Source organism: Barbus barbus (assembly GCF_936440315.1).
Source record: "Barbus barbus genome assembly, chromosome: 26".
In the NCBI taxonomy this organism is placed as follows: Eukaryota; Metazoa; Chordata; class Actinopteri; order Cypriniformes; family Cyprinidae; genus Barbus; species Barbus barbus.
In genome coordinates, this window is record NC_136754.1 from 27,184,287 (window position 1) to 27,200,035 (window position 15,749).

The window sequence follows — 15,749 nt, forward strand, 5'->3', positions numbered from 1 at the left end:
ATCATTATATGACTTGGCAGTGTTAAGTGATACAGAAAACAAATCTGCCTGCAAACCACAGTAATTATAAACCAGGTCAAGTCATTGTATTGTCTCTAATTTTGTCTAACCTACTTTAATGTGATCTATATACAGGTTGCGTTACAAGAGATAAAAATGGTTTAATTAAGAAGTGGTAGATGTGTACCAACAAAACATGTTAACGCAAAAACATAAGAGAAGACAACAAAATGCTAGCTTTTATCTTCATATTTAGTTTTTATTAAGCAAAATTCATTATGTTTGTTACTTTTCATATTTCATTAACAGGGTAGTAACTGATTAAATGTAATCTGAATTATGCAATCAGATAACAAAAATGTAGCACTTGTAATTAGATTATATTACATTTTAAAATGCTCATAATCAGAATAGTTATTTTTAAACAATGTAATGTTTAATGCATTTCATGATGTTGATAAAAACTGGAATATATTTGATTTCTCTTTAACAATAATCCCATTCAAATTTATAAACAAGTTAGGTCATAAGTAATCTAAAAGTAAGCAAAATGCATTGCTTAAACTGAGTAATCTAAATTACTGACTACAGTTTTCATCATAATTTGTAATTAGTAGCAGACTACAATTTTGATTACGTGGAATTATAATGTCTTACTTTTTTTAATCCAATAAAGGATTTTATAAATGTTTTATCTAGCTATTAAAAACCAAAATGTAAAAAAAACTAAAATGCTCTCTGCTTTTTCTTGATATATTCTAGTAAAACTGAATGATACGTCAAATAAGACTTTAGAATGGGATAACACGTAAATTATAACTATTACTTTAACAGTTATTGTGTTCCCAGCTTTATTTGTAATTTAAATAATTCATATGTACTTCAATGACACTTCTCCTCTTGACATAACCTAACAGGGTATTTGTGCCACCTTTTTTCAGAAGTGCTGTTTTTTTTTTTTTGGCTGTATGTATGTGATTCTAGTTGATATTAGACATTGAAATATATTTAGATACATTTCTCCTTGCCTAGAGGACCATTTAGTTTACCCCACCGTTCAGTAGAATGACCCCAAGTACCTTTTTGTCCGCACCGCCACGCCTATCCGCTAGAGGGAGCACGCTTCCCCGGGCGCTCGGCGGCAATGAAAGCAACACAAAACCCTCTGTGAGGAAGCGCTCCGAGAAGCCACGGCATTCCTGACCAAAATAAGCTTGTTTAGCACACATTTCACGCGCTATCCTCCGTTCTCAACAGACGGGATACAGTGGAATCAGAGTATGGGTCATTAATCGCCTTTCAAACGCGTCAGCTCATGGGATATCCGCGCTGATATCGAAGACTCCTGGGAACTCCGGAGGAAGAAAGAAAGAACGGGATTAACAAAAAAGTCAGCTGGCGGGTGAAAGCGACTCTGGAGGGGCATCAGGGGAGCCCCAGCGCTGGATGACCGCCGTTCACTTCTCCCCAGCGGTCTGCAATGGGGGAGACTAAAGTTATCTACCATCTCGACGACCAGGAAACTCCATACCTGGTCAAACTGCCCATCCCTGCCGAAAGGGTCACCCTTCTGGACCTGAAAGATGCCCTCAAGAAACCAAACTACAAGTTTTTCTTTAAATCTATGGACGATGACTTTGGGTGAGCCTGCCGTACACTAGTTTTCTTCGCACTTCTGCATGTATTTCTCGCACATTTCCAGCTCTCTCCTTGTTTGGATCGGTGATCGACTGCCATGTGTTTTCAGAAGCTGATATAATGTGTTTTATTTGTTGTGTTGGACACAGCTGTGTGTGAATGGGGTCAGATGAACGGTGTGTGTGTGCGGGGTTCAGCGGGGGTGAGTGTTAGGTCCTGTTCAATTGTCGACGGCATCCATTTTAAGGCTGGATTACTCTCAAATAAGGCTTTTGTCCTGTCGGTACGAGCTTAGGGTGCAGGTAGATAGGTAGTGAATGGTTGGTGATCACAGGAGGGAGTAGTTTAGTCTCCTTTCTTCTTGAATGTTCTTCAGCTTCAGACTAATTACCATGACTACACAAAAACCATTCTTGGTTTTGGGGGGTTTCTTTACGCTTATTGTGTTCAGATCCGGTTCCTAAAGTATTTTCTCTCTCTTTTCACAAAGCACCTCCGCGTCGGACCATTTATGAGCGAGTATCGCCGAAACTGAATCGTTTAACTAACACTTTGAGGAATTTTCCACCTCGATTCAAAAGCACAGAAGTACAGTGGTCTGTTTGAATGTGCAGTGCGCATGCGCAGTATGTCCCCGAAACCCAACACCCCCCAAATGATGAAAACAAGTGCGTTTACGTGGAATTTTGGACGCTTTTGACTTTATTTATGGTGTGGACTTTGTCATTAGCGATAGACTCACTTTTCCAAGGTTTCCATCTCTTAAATGCCGTTTGGAGTTCGTGTGAACTCTTTGACCTCTTATTTAGGCCTCCATTAGGCCCAAGCAGACCTTGTGTATTTGAATAAGTAGAGCAGGGTTGCCAGGTCATGGAAAACCTGGAAATATCATGGGATTTTAAAGTGAGGTACAGCTTGGAAATGAATTAAGGAATATAATTTTTTTCAAGCAGTGCTTTGCGTTTAAATATGTAATTGATTGGATATTACTCATTGTGAGTGCTTGTAAAGAGTAAATCTGGCTTGAAATGTCTTATTGGAGATAATGTGCATTTCATATTTTACAGGATGATCATCAAATAGATTAATTAAAATCTAGCCAGCAATATCTCTAGATTAATTTATAAGAAAAAATTGTCAATCATCATGACTAGTTCGAAAAGTCATGAAAATGAATTGTTCAAAAATTGTGGGATTTCAGATTGACTTTTTTTTTTTTTTTTTTTTATATCTCGGCATTATTACAATATATTGTGCTTGACGGGCCACTAGATACTTATACATTGATTGAAGTAACTGTAAATGTTGTGAAACTTGGCTTCATATTTGTGTTCAGGTTTAAAAGTGTTGCCTGTGTCTTTAAACTAACCCCCGGCTTGTGAATAAGTCCCATTTGGAGAGTGCTGGCTTGTGGTCTTGTCTTGTCTGTCTGTTGCATTAGGCCCAAGAATGCTGACTTGAACAACTGCAGGCAGTGACTGTGGAATGCCCCGATCGCTTCAGCGCTGGCAGCTTTACTACCTTCCCCAGTGAAATATGTCGTAGTTTGATCGTCCCGTTCCCCTCCTTTTAACTCCCCTTCAAAAAAGTTAATTAAAAGCTTAAAGATGTTCGTCGTTGAAGGGCAGTCTCAGATTTCTGCCAAATGGAAACGAATAGCTCAATTGAATCTGTCTCTATTGATATTTTACATGTCTGTCAACACAACAAAGAGTCTTTACACATTTTTAAATGCCGTTATTGGATTCAAGTGTTTGTGATTGAATACAATTATTATTTTTTTGCTGCATGCACATCAAAATGGGTAGTTTGTTAAAAACAGGTAGTGTAGAATAAAGAAATATTCTGGGTTTAAAATATTAAGCAGCTATAGCATGGTTTTGAATACCACAGAAAATAATTTTGACTCGTCCCTTAGTTTGTAAAGGATATTTCACTTTTGGAAAGTTGACATGCTATACTGCATGATCCAACTATACATGTTAATTAAACTATACATATTAATTGGGGTCAGTAAGATTTATTTATGTGTTTTAAAAAGTCTAATGCTCACCACGGCTGCATTTATTTGATCAAAAATATAGTATTGCAATTCAAAATAGGGGTTTTTCAGCATCATTACTTCAGTCTTCAGTGTCACATGATCCTTCAGAAATTATTTTAATATGCTGATATACTGCTCATGATTATTATCAGTGTAAACATTTTTTTTGGGTAACCATGATCATTTTTTTCCCAGGATTCTTGTATGAGTAGAAAGTTCAAAAGAACAGTGTAATAGAAATATTTTGTGTCAGAGTAAAAATCCCTTTTTTTTAACTTTCAATTTAATGCATCCTTGCTAAATGAAAGTATTCATTTCTATCAATAATAATAACGTTTTGCACGATAGTGTATATGATAATTCAGAGCAAGCATGGGATATTTGTGCTTTTGACCACACCACAGGATTATTTAATTTTCAAGCTTTGGTACCTGATATCCTGTATAGGAATAAAAATTAAAAATAAACCAAAAACAATACAATTTAAAAAGTCACGGAAATGTAATGATTTATTTGTTATACCTGATTTATTGTTTGGCTCGTAGGCATTTATGTAATTTTTTTGTTTTACAAACTGATAGTGGAATCTAAATGATCTGTTTCAGAGTGTCATGTTACAATCTTGTTGGTTGTAAATGATGCAAGCTTATACTAGTTTTACATATGAGCATTTGAACAAACAGGTCTTTTCATGCAGATTTGCAAACGCAACTTTCTAGTGGTACATCTTGTACAGCTGAAATATCTTTGAATTCATGAGTTTGGGATCTTATCTGCTGGAGTCTCCCTGCGTTTCAGGCCTTTGTGTGTTCTGTGAACTCGTGTGTGTGCATGTTTATCTGATTTATGCGTTTCTGATCCAACCCGTCCTTTCTTTCATCTAATAGCATTGTCTCATTTACGTATTCTAATTTATTCCCAGACACTCTGGGGATCTGTAAAGCTGAGCTTTCTTTTTTTGCAGTTCGTACACAGACTGTGGTTGGAACCTGTCTGTTCTGATTTTTTTTCTCTCTTGGTTTCTTGTGTTTCTGCAGGGTGGTCAAAGAGGAAATCACCGACGATAATGCAAAACTTCCCTGTTACAATGGCCGTGTGATTTGCTGGGTGAGAACAGAAACACGCACACATCCCATCTAGTCCTGCATCTTATTTCCCTGGTGCTCCTTGCATAATAGATCAGCCTTTTAATTCAGTCCATTCCCGTTCTCTTGAGTGCAGGCTCTGCTGTATTTGTATTTTTCAAAGAGTCTGCCAGTCATTCCTGCTTAAGGTTCACTTCGGTCTGATGCAGCTAATCAAAGACTTTGGTATGCTGCATAAGCTTTGTCTTATGAGCAACTCATTTATATTTAAATGGAATGCAACCACAAAAAAACATTTTTCATTCTGAATGACAGCAAATGCAGGAACAAACACACGATTAATATATTACTATTTAAACAAAGCAGTTTTGGGGTAAGTCCAAATGGCCTTCTGATTTCCTCACACCAATAAGAGGAGAGATGAATGTGACTGGAATTATAGATGAACAGCCAGGGATCCAGGCAGTATTCAAGAACATGAGCAGAGCTTCACATGACAGTGAGATGAATTCTGTAATCTGGGATATTTTTTGATCACCACTTTTTCATTGATTACGAAAAACAAAAATATTTTGCAAAACGTCTTTACAATAGCGTAACGGAACGCGTATCATGTTTGCACGAACTGGGTGCACGGAGGGATGCAAATACATATGTTGACAGGCAGGTAGTGCAGCCTATCATAGCCCTCGGGCCGAGGGATGTGATTGGATGAATATTTATAGTCCTACACCTTCCACAGATGATATAAATACATATACATATCTGTGTGACAGTCAATAAGTCTGTTAAAATATCAGATAGTTTGAGCTTTTAGTGACAAGGCAAGGTTAGTTCAGGTTGCAAAATGCTATTTATACATTAATATTTTATGAGTTTGTAAAAAAATACGTTTTACCCTGATGAATATGATGAGGAAAATGTGTACACACACATGGTCAGGTGTAAATTTTTACTTGACTGTTACACCACATGACATTTGTGGAGTTATTTAATGTAAACATTTTTTTTGAAAATGGTATAAAAGTTAGTTTTTTTTTTATCATATGAAACCAACATGAATACAACAAGGTCTTGTTTTAAACCAGATGTTTTAAAAAAGATTTCCATTCACTTTAATTTACCGTTCTTATTGCTGTTTATAAATGTTGCTTGACCCATCATAGTACAATTTATCTTGGGATCTGGAACCATTTTATAGGCCATGTATGAGGGTATTGTAATATATTTGTATAGTAAGGGGTTATATAGTGATTTTATGTACTGAGAGTTCAGTGACAGGAGTTTGTAGTACAGGTATGTTAGATTGCGATGTGACCCCCATTAACCATTTTGCTAAAAAAGGGTGTTTTTCTCAATGAGATGCTGATTAGCTGAAACTGTGTTTAACCATGTATTGATTCAAGTATAACCACTTCAGTTTACTGTGAACTGCATATCATTGTTTCTGTGTGTGTCTTGATAGCTGGTGTCATCAGACGGCTCCCACTCAGATGGATGCTCAGTGGCGGAGAGTCAGTCCGAGCGGCCGCCGTCTCACGAGAGAAGCCAAGGCATTGGAGATTCCAGACCCCCGTCCTTCCAGTACGCTTTTTTGCTGTGTTGCACAAATGATCAGATCGAATCACAAGCTGGCAGTAAAACTCAAAACAAGGAGCATGTTCTCATTGTTTCTGTACTCTTTAACCTTCTCTCGTACACAGTCCAAAGGCTGCAGGCAGCCGGCATGGTGTGGACGATGAGACGGAGACTGATTCGGTGGTGTCACACAGGAGGGAGAGGGACAGATCGCGCAGGAAACACTCACATGAGCACTCTGGTGCGTGTCAACACTTTCTTCTCACTGTGCATGTCTTACGATGCCATATTTAAAAGTAAGAATAGTTCATATTTGGAACAACTAAGCTTTAATATCAGTGGTAATTCATCTAGGAGGACGGCAGAATGGCTACTCACGGGGCGGCAGAGGCATGGATCTGGGAGGTTATGACGTCGGTGACAGCCGTTCTTCCCTCATGAGCAGTGAACTGGAATCAAGCAGCTGTTTTGACTCGGATGACGGCTCCACCAGCCGGTGAGTCTCACGGCATTTGTTCGTTCTCAAACCAGCGCGCTCAGTGTGATTACAATCACGGCGAGCCCCAGTGGTTTAGTGAGGTTTTTTCAGACCTCTGACTTGAGCCATTTGACAAGCAGGTGTGGGTAATCATAGTTTGTAGAGATTTTGAAAATTGTTTAAAATAAATGTACATTAATGTTGGGAATCCTATTTTGTTAGGGTTGGTCATTTTATGGTAAGAGATGTGCTTTTTAATATAAATTAAACAAGATTAGGAAATGCTAAAATTTTCTTAAATTTTTGAGCATATTGAGTATAGGGCTGCGCAATAATGCTTAATCATGATTATTTTGCTCAAAAATATTATCACGGCTATTGATGACAGCAAACAGTGCAAATGACCTTATGAAAGAAAACAGACTGGCTCTATTGTACTTTTATTTGAGCAGAATATCTAAGTAAAGATAACTAAACTCCAACTTGCATGTTTGCCTGTGTTTTCAGTTTATCAGCGGTTTTTCAGTAATATTGTGTGTGTGTGTGTTTTTGTTTTTATATTCCGGTGGGGACTTAAACCTGAATACACACAGACTCATTGGGGTTTGTGTCACGTTGGGGACCTAGATTGAGGTCCCCACGGGTAAACAAGCTTATAAATCACACAGAATGAAGTTTTTTGAAAATCTAAAAATGCAAAAAGTCTCCTGTGAGGGCTAAGTTTAGGTGTAGGGTTGGTGTAGGGCAATAGAATATACGGTCTGTACAGTAGAAAACCATTACGCCTATGGAAGTCCCCACAAGGATAGCGAAACAAGTGTGTGTGTGTGTGCGCGCGTGCACGCGCATGGTTGCCAGGTTGGGAAGATTATAAGTATACCACTGGGCAGAAAATGTATCGATTTACAAGAGAGGCTCTGATTGGGGATTTGAACTCTTGACATCTGGCAACCACGAAAGCTTGTGGAGGCTTGTAACCAATGCAAGATAATGCAAATGCCAAATTAAAATGAAACATTTGCAGGATATACAACCGGTGGGTAAATATTGCAGACTGTTATGCCTAACAAACTGAGAGAAGCAGAAATCGTGACCACGATTAAAATACAGTTCATCATGCAGCTCTAATTTGTTTTGGTATTGGTTTAGTATTTTTGTATAGTATAAATTTATTGGCTGCTCCCTGAAAAGTACTAAAGTAAAAGTCATTACATGGAATCAGAAGCTGACTCAGAGCTGTTAAAGTGATCACTCTCTAACTCAGTCCAAACCTGTATGATGTTTATTCATCTTCTGTATTTTATGAAACCTGAGAGATTTCTCTCTCCATTGAAAAACAGCAGCATCTGTTTTTCATAAATCAATAATTCCTCGTCAGAAAAGTTGGTTTAAACTGCTCGAAACGTTTTGTGGGAGTTAAATCTTCCGGTGGAGTGACCGAAGTCTCTCTGATTTCATTAAAAATATCTTCATATTCTGGCGTTTCGAAGATAGCTGATAGTTACAACATGAGGGTGACACAACCTTCATTTTTGGGTGAACTATCTCTATTAATTCTTTCTGATTCCTATCCCTAGTGATCAATAATATTTCACATTGCCTGTGACTCAAAACAAAATGAAATGGGAAGCTCATGTAATCACCATATTGTGACACCTGTTCTGTAGTTTCAGCAGTGTTACGGAGCAAAGCGGCTCATCCAGGCTAATGAGACGACACCGCCGGCGGAGACGCAGACCCAAAGCCCAGCAAATGGAGAGGGTGAGACAGCAGGCAGAGCTCTTAAGTGTCTAATACGATATATAAAACATACTGAATTAAAACAATCTTTGTCTTTCTTTCTTCAGTCTTCATCTTTCAGTAGCATCACTGACTCCACTATGTCGCTGAATATCATTACTGTCACTTTAAATATGGGTGAGTTAGCATTACACGGTTTTATTGGTTGCGTTTTAATTAAACTCTGATTATATGAACGATAGAATACAGCCGTGAGTGCCTTTAATTAAATTGGTGCTGTATAATTAAATTATTAAATATAAGGATGATATTATAGATGTGCAAAGCTACATATTATTAAAGTCCACTAGTTGCCATAAGTCTCTCTTGCTTTACCTCATTTAGAGAAGTATAACTTCCTGGGCATCAGTATTGTGGGTCAGAGTAACGAGCGCGGTGACGGAGGCATCTACATCGGCTCCATAATGAAGGGCGGAGCGGTGGCGGCCGATGGGCGGATCGAGCCCGGTGACATGCTGCTGCAGGTGAGGACTGGATGAAGACGTGTTCATGATAGGAATCTGACACAGACGCTGGTTGTATCAGTTCACATTTCTGTCTTTTTCTCACAGGTGAATGACATCAACTTTGAGAACATGTGCAACGACGATGCCGTACGAGTGCTGAGGGAGATCGTGCATAAGCCTGGGTGAGTCATATTACAAAACATTCATGTTATATGGGATGTGTTTAGCTTATCAACAAAAGTGTGTTAACAGCTGCACCAATTTAATTTTTTTGCAGACCCGTGTCGCTTACTGTGGCCAAATGCTGGGACCCAAACCCAAACAGCTGCTTTGCTTTGCCGAGGAGTGAGTGTTAATTGTTCACACTCATTTACACATAAATGCAACATAAGATAAATGCATTTTACACTGACAGAGTATAATAAATTTGAATGCTACATTGGAGGGCAAGATTTGAAGTGATATATCTCGGTCTTTCTTAATGTTCCAAAAAAAAATTACTTGCACCATAAAAATGGTTCTTGATAAGAAGCTAAAGTGCTGCAAAGAACCATTGAAGAATTTGTTTTTTACATTTTTTTATATATATAAATAAAAGTTGTACAGCTGTTACAATGTACTGTGGTAGTTTGAACAACAGGGTTTAGATGGTTCTCTGTCATTGTTCATCTTGATTTCTAAAGGAGCTTTGTAAACTTGTTGAGGTGAAAGCTCAAACTCACCTGTTCTGTACTGCTTTGTTGAGTACTGGTTGCCTTCTGTCCTAGGTGAGCCCATCCGGCCCATTGACCCTGCAGCCTGGGTGTCCCATACAGCAGCCATGACGGGTGTCTATCCTCCCTACGGCATGAGTCCCTCCATGAGCACGGTCACCTCCACCAGCTCTTCCATCTCCAGCTCCATCCCAGAGACAGAAAGTAAGATATCTGCTCTTCACTCATGTTGCCACGTTATGGCACACAATTTTAAATTTCTTTGCTATGGCTAAATCTTGAAATCCCTAAATTCATCCCACAACAGTTGTGTTCTGGACAAGAACGATCCCTTAAATCATGGGGCTTGTTAAGGAAAGTTGTTCTATTCGTTTTCTAAGTGATCAGATTTACTAGTTGACCTGGCGGATGATAAAATGGGTGAAAAAAATCCTAGTGACTTACAATGAGAGGACTTGAGTCATATTGAGGTATTTGGGTGTGGAACGTGGAACATGGGAGGTCCTGGTTTCTCACCACCAGGCAGATGCTTTGTGTTTTGTGCTTTTGTAAAGTGTGTTGTTCTTCTCGCAGGATTTGATGACTACCACCTGTCCGTCCACAGCGACATGGCAACAGTTGCAAAAGCAATGGCCTGTCCAGACTCAGGACTGGAAGTTCGAGACAGAATGTGGCTGAAGATCACTATAGCCAATGCATTCATAGGTCAGGACACACTTTTTAGTGCTTAAAATTACTGAAGGTGTTTTTAAATGATAGTTTGTTGAAATTCATGTTTTTTAAAAATGCATATTATTGAACTTACTGTTAGCGATCCATCTATGTATACATATTTTCAGTTTTTTTTTTGTGTGTCATAACTCGATTTTAGAGTGAAATGACAGATTTCTCTCTGGTGACATATGCAGAATGTTTCCAGTCATTTGCAGTAGTTCGTTTAAACCATGTCCCTTCATGATTAACTGCAAGTTTGCATTCATCTTTAGTGCAGTGGCTAAATCCAAAATCCAGTCAGTAACCGATGGATAGAACCAAGTCAGCCTCCTGCATTTATTTATTTATTTTTTTATAATTTTGGTAATTTGTTACACTCATATAATTTCAGACATCACAATAGGGAAGAAAAAGAAGCTACTTCGTGAATTTGTAATGTATAATATGTTGTCTTACAGGCTCTGATGTGGTTGACTGGTTGTTTCATCACGTGGAGGGGTTTGCAGACCGCCGTGAAGCACGAAAGTACGCCAGCAACCTGTTGAAAGCCGGCTTCATCCGCCACACTGTCAACAAAATCACCTTCTCAGAGCAGTGCTACTACATCTTTGGAGATCTTTCTGGCAGTAAGTACTTTTACCACTACAGTTCAGCCACAAATGAGAATTTTGTCAAAAAGTGGTCCTGTGGTTTGAATTTGCGACATGTGATTTGCCATTTGAGAGCTATTTGTTTTAGATTTCAGTCCTCTCACACAACCATCATATGGTAGGGTTTTAGTAGCTTATTTTATTCTAGAACTGTTTAAGGCCCAGACACACTAAACCAACATCAAGGAACTAGCGTTGATGAAGGCCAACGTGAAAGATTCTCCTAAACATCTCCTGTTGTGCTCCACAGAAGAGAGAGTCACTTCGGTTCAGAAGGACATTGTAATTAAATGACAGAATTGTCATTTTTCAGCTTATCCTTTAACACTATGGATTAACAGCGTTTACATTTGGTGCATTCTTTCATTCTTTTCACCAGTAAGGGCTATTTTGATTTGAGTTGTTATTCCAGCTGTTGAGTATATGAAAAAGGTCATTATCTGTTTGATTATGTAGTTGTATAAATATTCCAGTGCTATGTTTAGTGTACTCCTGTCCGTACAAGGGAAAATTATATTTCTAGCTCACCAGAGGCTAATACTTCATTTGTAAAATTTCGTAATCTTTATTACTGTTAGCTGTTTTTTTTTATCTAGTTATAGTCTTGTCTTTTTTTAGTTTTTAACACATTTAGTCAATCTGTCCTGTTTCTTTGTTTGGTCAAGATTTGGTTGACTAAAGGTCATTGCACACTGCCTCCGAAACTTTCATCTGTCAAAAAAAAATTGGATCAGGTTCGATTTTCTGCGTTTTCGCATTCATAGCATGCATTTTGATAGGAAAGGATGGGGAATACGGAAAAACGCATGCGATATAGTTTATTATATTGTCATTAGTTGAAACACTCTACATTATGAAAACTGGTAAAACTAAAGCTCCTGTCAAAAGTAAAAACAGTGACAATTCCAAATTGTATTCAAGTTTTCTATTAAAACAAGATGATTTTGTATCGTGGCATAGAGTTTTTATTCAGCAATCTCAATCGCTAACAATATAGTTGAGATCCATGTTTGGGTTTTGTACACAGTTCATCACTGAGAATGTTTGATGGCAGATGTAGTCACAGCAGACAGCACAAACAACTGTGTAAAAGAGCACAAACTGGCTGTATTATTCGCTAAATTCTAACATGCATGTTTGTCTGTTTTCAGATAATCAATGCTTTTCCATAGGGAGAATGCATGCACATGGTTGCCAGGTTGCATAGATAAAGTAAACACAGGGCAGAAAATGTGTCCTTTCAAAGAGAGAAGCTCGTGGAGGTTGACGTTTTTTCCTCCTTTTGTTCTCTATAAGAAAATATAGTAATTTTGGATATAGAGAGTGATCTTTTTTCATCAAAGATATTGCAAGTTCATGTAGTCACAGTTTCTAATGACATCAGTGTCATATCAACTTGCGTCATGGGAAGGTCGTCAACTAATATTTTTCATCATAGGTTCGCTAACGAAATTAACGTTAGTCACTGCACATTCTGTTTTACAATGTGCTGGCACTCTTATCAACATGGCTGTGTTTTATTGTAGACATGGCCCATCTCTCTCTGCATGACCATGACGGATCCAGCGGAGCATCTGATCAGGACACTCTCGCTCCATTGCTTCACCCTGCTGAAGCTCCCTGGCCCGCCGCGTTCCCTTACCAATACCCACCATCCCAGTCCCTCCCGGATGCAGCTCACAGCTACACTGAAGCCGGTGGAGGCAGCGCAGGCAGCCAGCACAGCGAAGGTGAGTCTCCTCAAATCACACTGCTCACAATCTCAAACAGTGGCTCACTCAGGTTAACGTTACTGTCCGTAGGGAGCAGCGGTTCAAACTGCAGCTGGAGCAGGACTGAGGGGAAAACCACGGCTGGAGACTTCAGGTTAGGAGGAGGAAGCGAAATGGGCGACGCTCATGACTTTGACTTCCGCAGAGACCGAGCCCCCAGTGAGCGCTCTGTTCCGCCCAGCGAGGGCAGCGTGCGCAGCTCACGATCTCACAGCTACAGCCTGAAGCAGGGATCTGCACGAGCCGGCCCGGGGTCGCCGTCCGGCCGCCACCTCGCTAGCATTCCCCCCGAACTCTCGGGATCCCGACGCTCGTGCAACACAGCCAATGGGGAGTTCTTCGTCGACATCATGTGACTGTTGCGAGCAGAAGTGCCCAAACTGGGTTTTTTTGCCTTATGAATTACAAAAAAACGTGGCCTACTAGTGCATCTGATTAGAATTAGGATTAGTGTTGGCCTAAAATTCAGTAGCTTGTGAGCCCCAACATCACTTGGGTCTCAGAAATTAGTCTACTAAAGCAGTGGTTCCCAACCTTAGGGGGGCGCCAGAGTTCACAGAGAGGGGTGCAGGAGCTGATATGCTTTGAGGTCAAATAAAGATGTATAAAATGTTCCACTAATATTTTTTTTTTAAAATCATATGCTTACAATGTCAAGATAAGGCAATTAAATAAAATAAACAATTCAGGGTTACTCCACCCCAAAATGAAAATTTTGTCATTAATCACTTACCCCCATGTCGTTCCAAACCTGTAAAAGCTTCGTTCGTCCTCGGAGCACAATTTAAGATATTTTGGATGAAAACCAGGAGGCTTGTGACCGTCCCATTAACTGCCAAGTAATTAGCACTGACATCATCAAAATAGTTCATCTGCCATCAGCTGTTCAATCTGAATTTTTATACTTAAGAACACTTTGTATGTAAAGGATACAAAATATCGACTTTATTAAACTTTTTCTTGTCCTCTGAAGCTCTTACGGGGTTGAAACAACATGGGGGTAAGTGATTAATGACAAAATTTTCATTTTGGGGTGGAGTAACCCTTTAAATAAAAGTGTAATTGACAGTAGTCTACCAGGGCTCCAGACTGCAACTAAATGGATATTTTGTGACCTTTTTTTTTTTTCTGCCGGTGACACACAATTTTGTTAACGGTTGCACTGGTGCCACTAACAATCTGCCTAACTGGGAAGCGTTAGCATTCTGTTGCACAAACACATATTGAATGGCAAAAACGAAATAGCGCTTCTCGTTTGAGATCTAGAGATCGCGCTCGACTTCAGCGCAGAGTTCTCCAGTACAAATCACTTAGATTTGCTAGTTTAAAGCCAAATAGATCAAAGCCGGATCATTCTCAACAACTGATGCGGAAACACCTGTGCAACAACGATCCAGTTAGAAGGCGTTTCAATCTACAAATCACCAGCATTTACCATGGTTTTACTATCATTGACAGTAACCATGTGGCAGAAAATTAGAATATTCATATTGAAATTTATTATTAATAATGTACTAAATATATTAAAGTAATGGAATATAATCACAGTATTTTTAAGTCATATCAGTACTGTTTTTCATAGCAAATATTATAGAGACCATATAGTTAGGCTACTTTTTACCATGGTAGAGAGGTGCTTTACCTGTGGTCATCATGATCTACAAATGTATGAAAGACGAGGCTGTTATAATTTTCACAGATAGTCACAGAAACAGGTATTGTTTTTGTTAATGAAAATAAATGTACATCTGCATCCCAACTCGAGCTCAAGATTGTCATATGTACGTAGGTGGAGCCCCCCCGAGGAAAAAAGGTTGGGGACCTCTGTACTGAACAATTCATGCTTAAGACGTTTTACTAAATGAACACTATCACCTCAAAATATTTGAGAAATGTGCTGTTGGAGAAAATGGAATGATGGGACAAAAAAAGAAAGATTTTGAGAGAAATGGCAATAATTGAATTGATTTAGTTGCAACACTATATGGGTGAATGTAGTCCAACCAAGGACGTAAATGTCAAATTTCCACATTTCTGTTGCCCTTGTTTAGCACCTATTTGGAGGTTCTTCACTTTTTTGCCCTTTTTAAATTTTTACTCTCGGTAAATGTCTCGGATATTTCATTATTCATGGAAATGGTTTTTACTGCGAATATATTTTTCAGTGTTCGTCAGCAATATTGTATTGGGAGATTTTTTGAAGTACCATGTTAAGGAGATTTCTCTTTTTAATTTATAAATATAGTTTTATTGTGACATGCTTGGAGTACGCTTGTGTCTGTGTGTGTTTTATGGGTTCAGCTTGTGGAATGTGAAGGTTCTCGTCTTCATCTGGAATCCAGATGTTTCTGAGTTTGTGTCCACATCTGCTTCTGTTGTTCGTCGGCTAATAAGAGCTCTAAAAGGTTGTCTTTCAAGTACTGAATGCTAGATTTAAAAGTCTTTAAGGCTAATATGTAATGTTTTCTGAAAAACGGTAAATTACAGGTGTTTAGATGAGTATATGATTTGAATATATTCCATGTCTGCATTAACTCTCCCACAACAGTGCTCTTTATCTAATTATGCAGCGTTAGGGTGTCAAATCAAATGATTGAAAGTGAGGAGGAGTATGTTTTTGATATTAGAATGATATCAACAAGGGCATGACCTCATCCTTGAAAACTAGTAACAAAACTACACAATACAATCCATGCTACACTAAATTCAGATTCACACACAAGTTTGAAGCACTGTTTTGTGCAGAGAGTCATCAACAGTATTAAAATGTCAAAATTCAGGACACATTTATCGATTGATTAATATTTATTTGTACAGTGCTCCTCCTGCTT

The 15,749-nt window shown here is 38.7% G+C and overlaps 2 protein-coding genes across 2 annotated transcripts in view; one reads left to right on the forward strand and one right to left on the reverse strand.

Annotated features, from left to right (window-relative positions):
- Positions 1 to 15,749, reverse strand: part of LOC306846144 (tyrosine-protein kinase JAK1-like) — an 830,156-nt gene that overhangs the window by 298,621 nt on the left and 515,786 nt on the right. The window lies entirely within an intron of this gene.
- Positions 1,120 to 15,174, forward strand: dvl3a (dishevelled segment polarity protein 3a). The gene is made up of 15 exons (XM_079379676.1): positions 1,120 to 1,641; positions 4,720 to 4,789; positions 6,233 to 6,351; positions 6,471 to 6,586; positions 6,700 to 6,841; positions 8,491 to 8,584; positions 8,671 to 8,740; positions 8,948 to 9,087; positions 9,175 to 9,251; positions 9,347 to 9,414; positions 9,837 to 9,986; positions 10,356 to 10,487; positions 10,955 to 11,122; positions 12,673 to 12,876; positions 12,949 to 15,174. The coding sequence occupies exons 1-15, from the start codon at positions 1,481 to 1,483 to the stop codon at positions 13,272 to 13,274; spliced, it is 2,037 nt and encodes a 678-aa protein (XP_079235802.1). The 5' UTR covers positions 1,120 to 1,480; the 3' UTR covers positions 13,275 to 15,174.

What these genes read in the sequence shown, in the direction of transcription:
- dvl3a (XM_079379676.1), top strand. Translation starts at nt 1,481, where the DNA reads ATGGGGGAGACTAAAGTTATCTACCATCTCGACGACCAGGAAACTCCA. An exon ending in TCTATGGACGATGACTTTGG is followed by an intron (nt 1,642 to 4,719) that starts GTGAGCCTGCCG and finishes GTGTTTCTGCAG; the next exon opens with GGTGGTCAAAGAGGAAATCA. An exon ending in CTGCTTTGCTTTGCCGAGGA is followed by an intron (nt 9,415 to 9,836) that starts GTGAGTGTTAAT and finishes CTTCTGTCCTAG; the next exon opens with GTGAGCCCATCCGGCCCATT.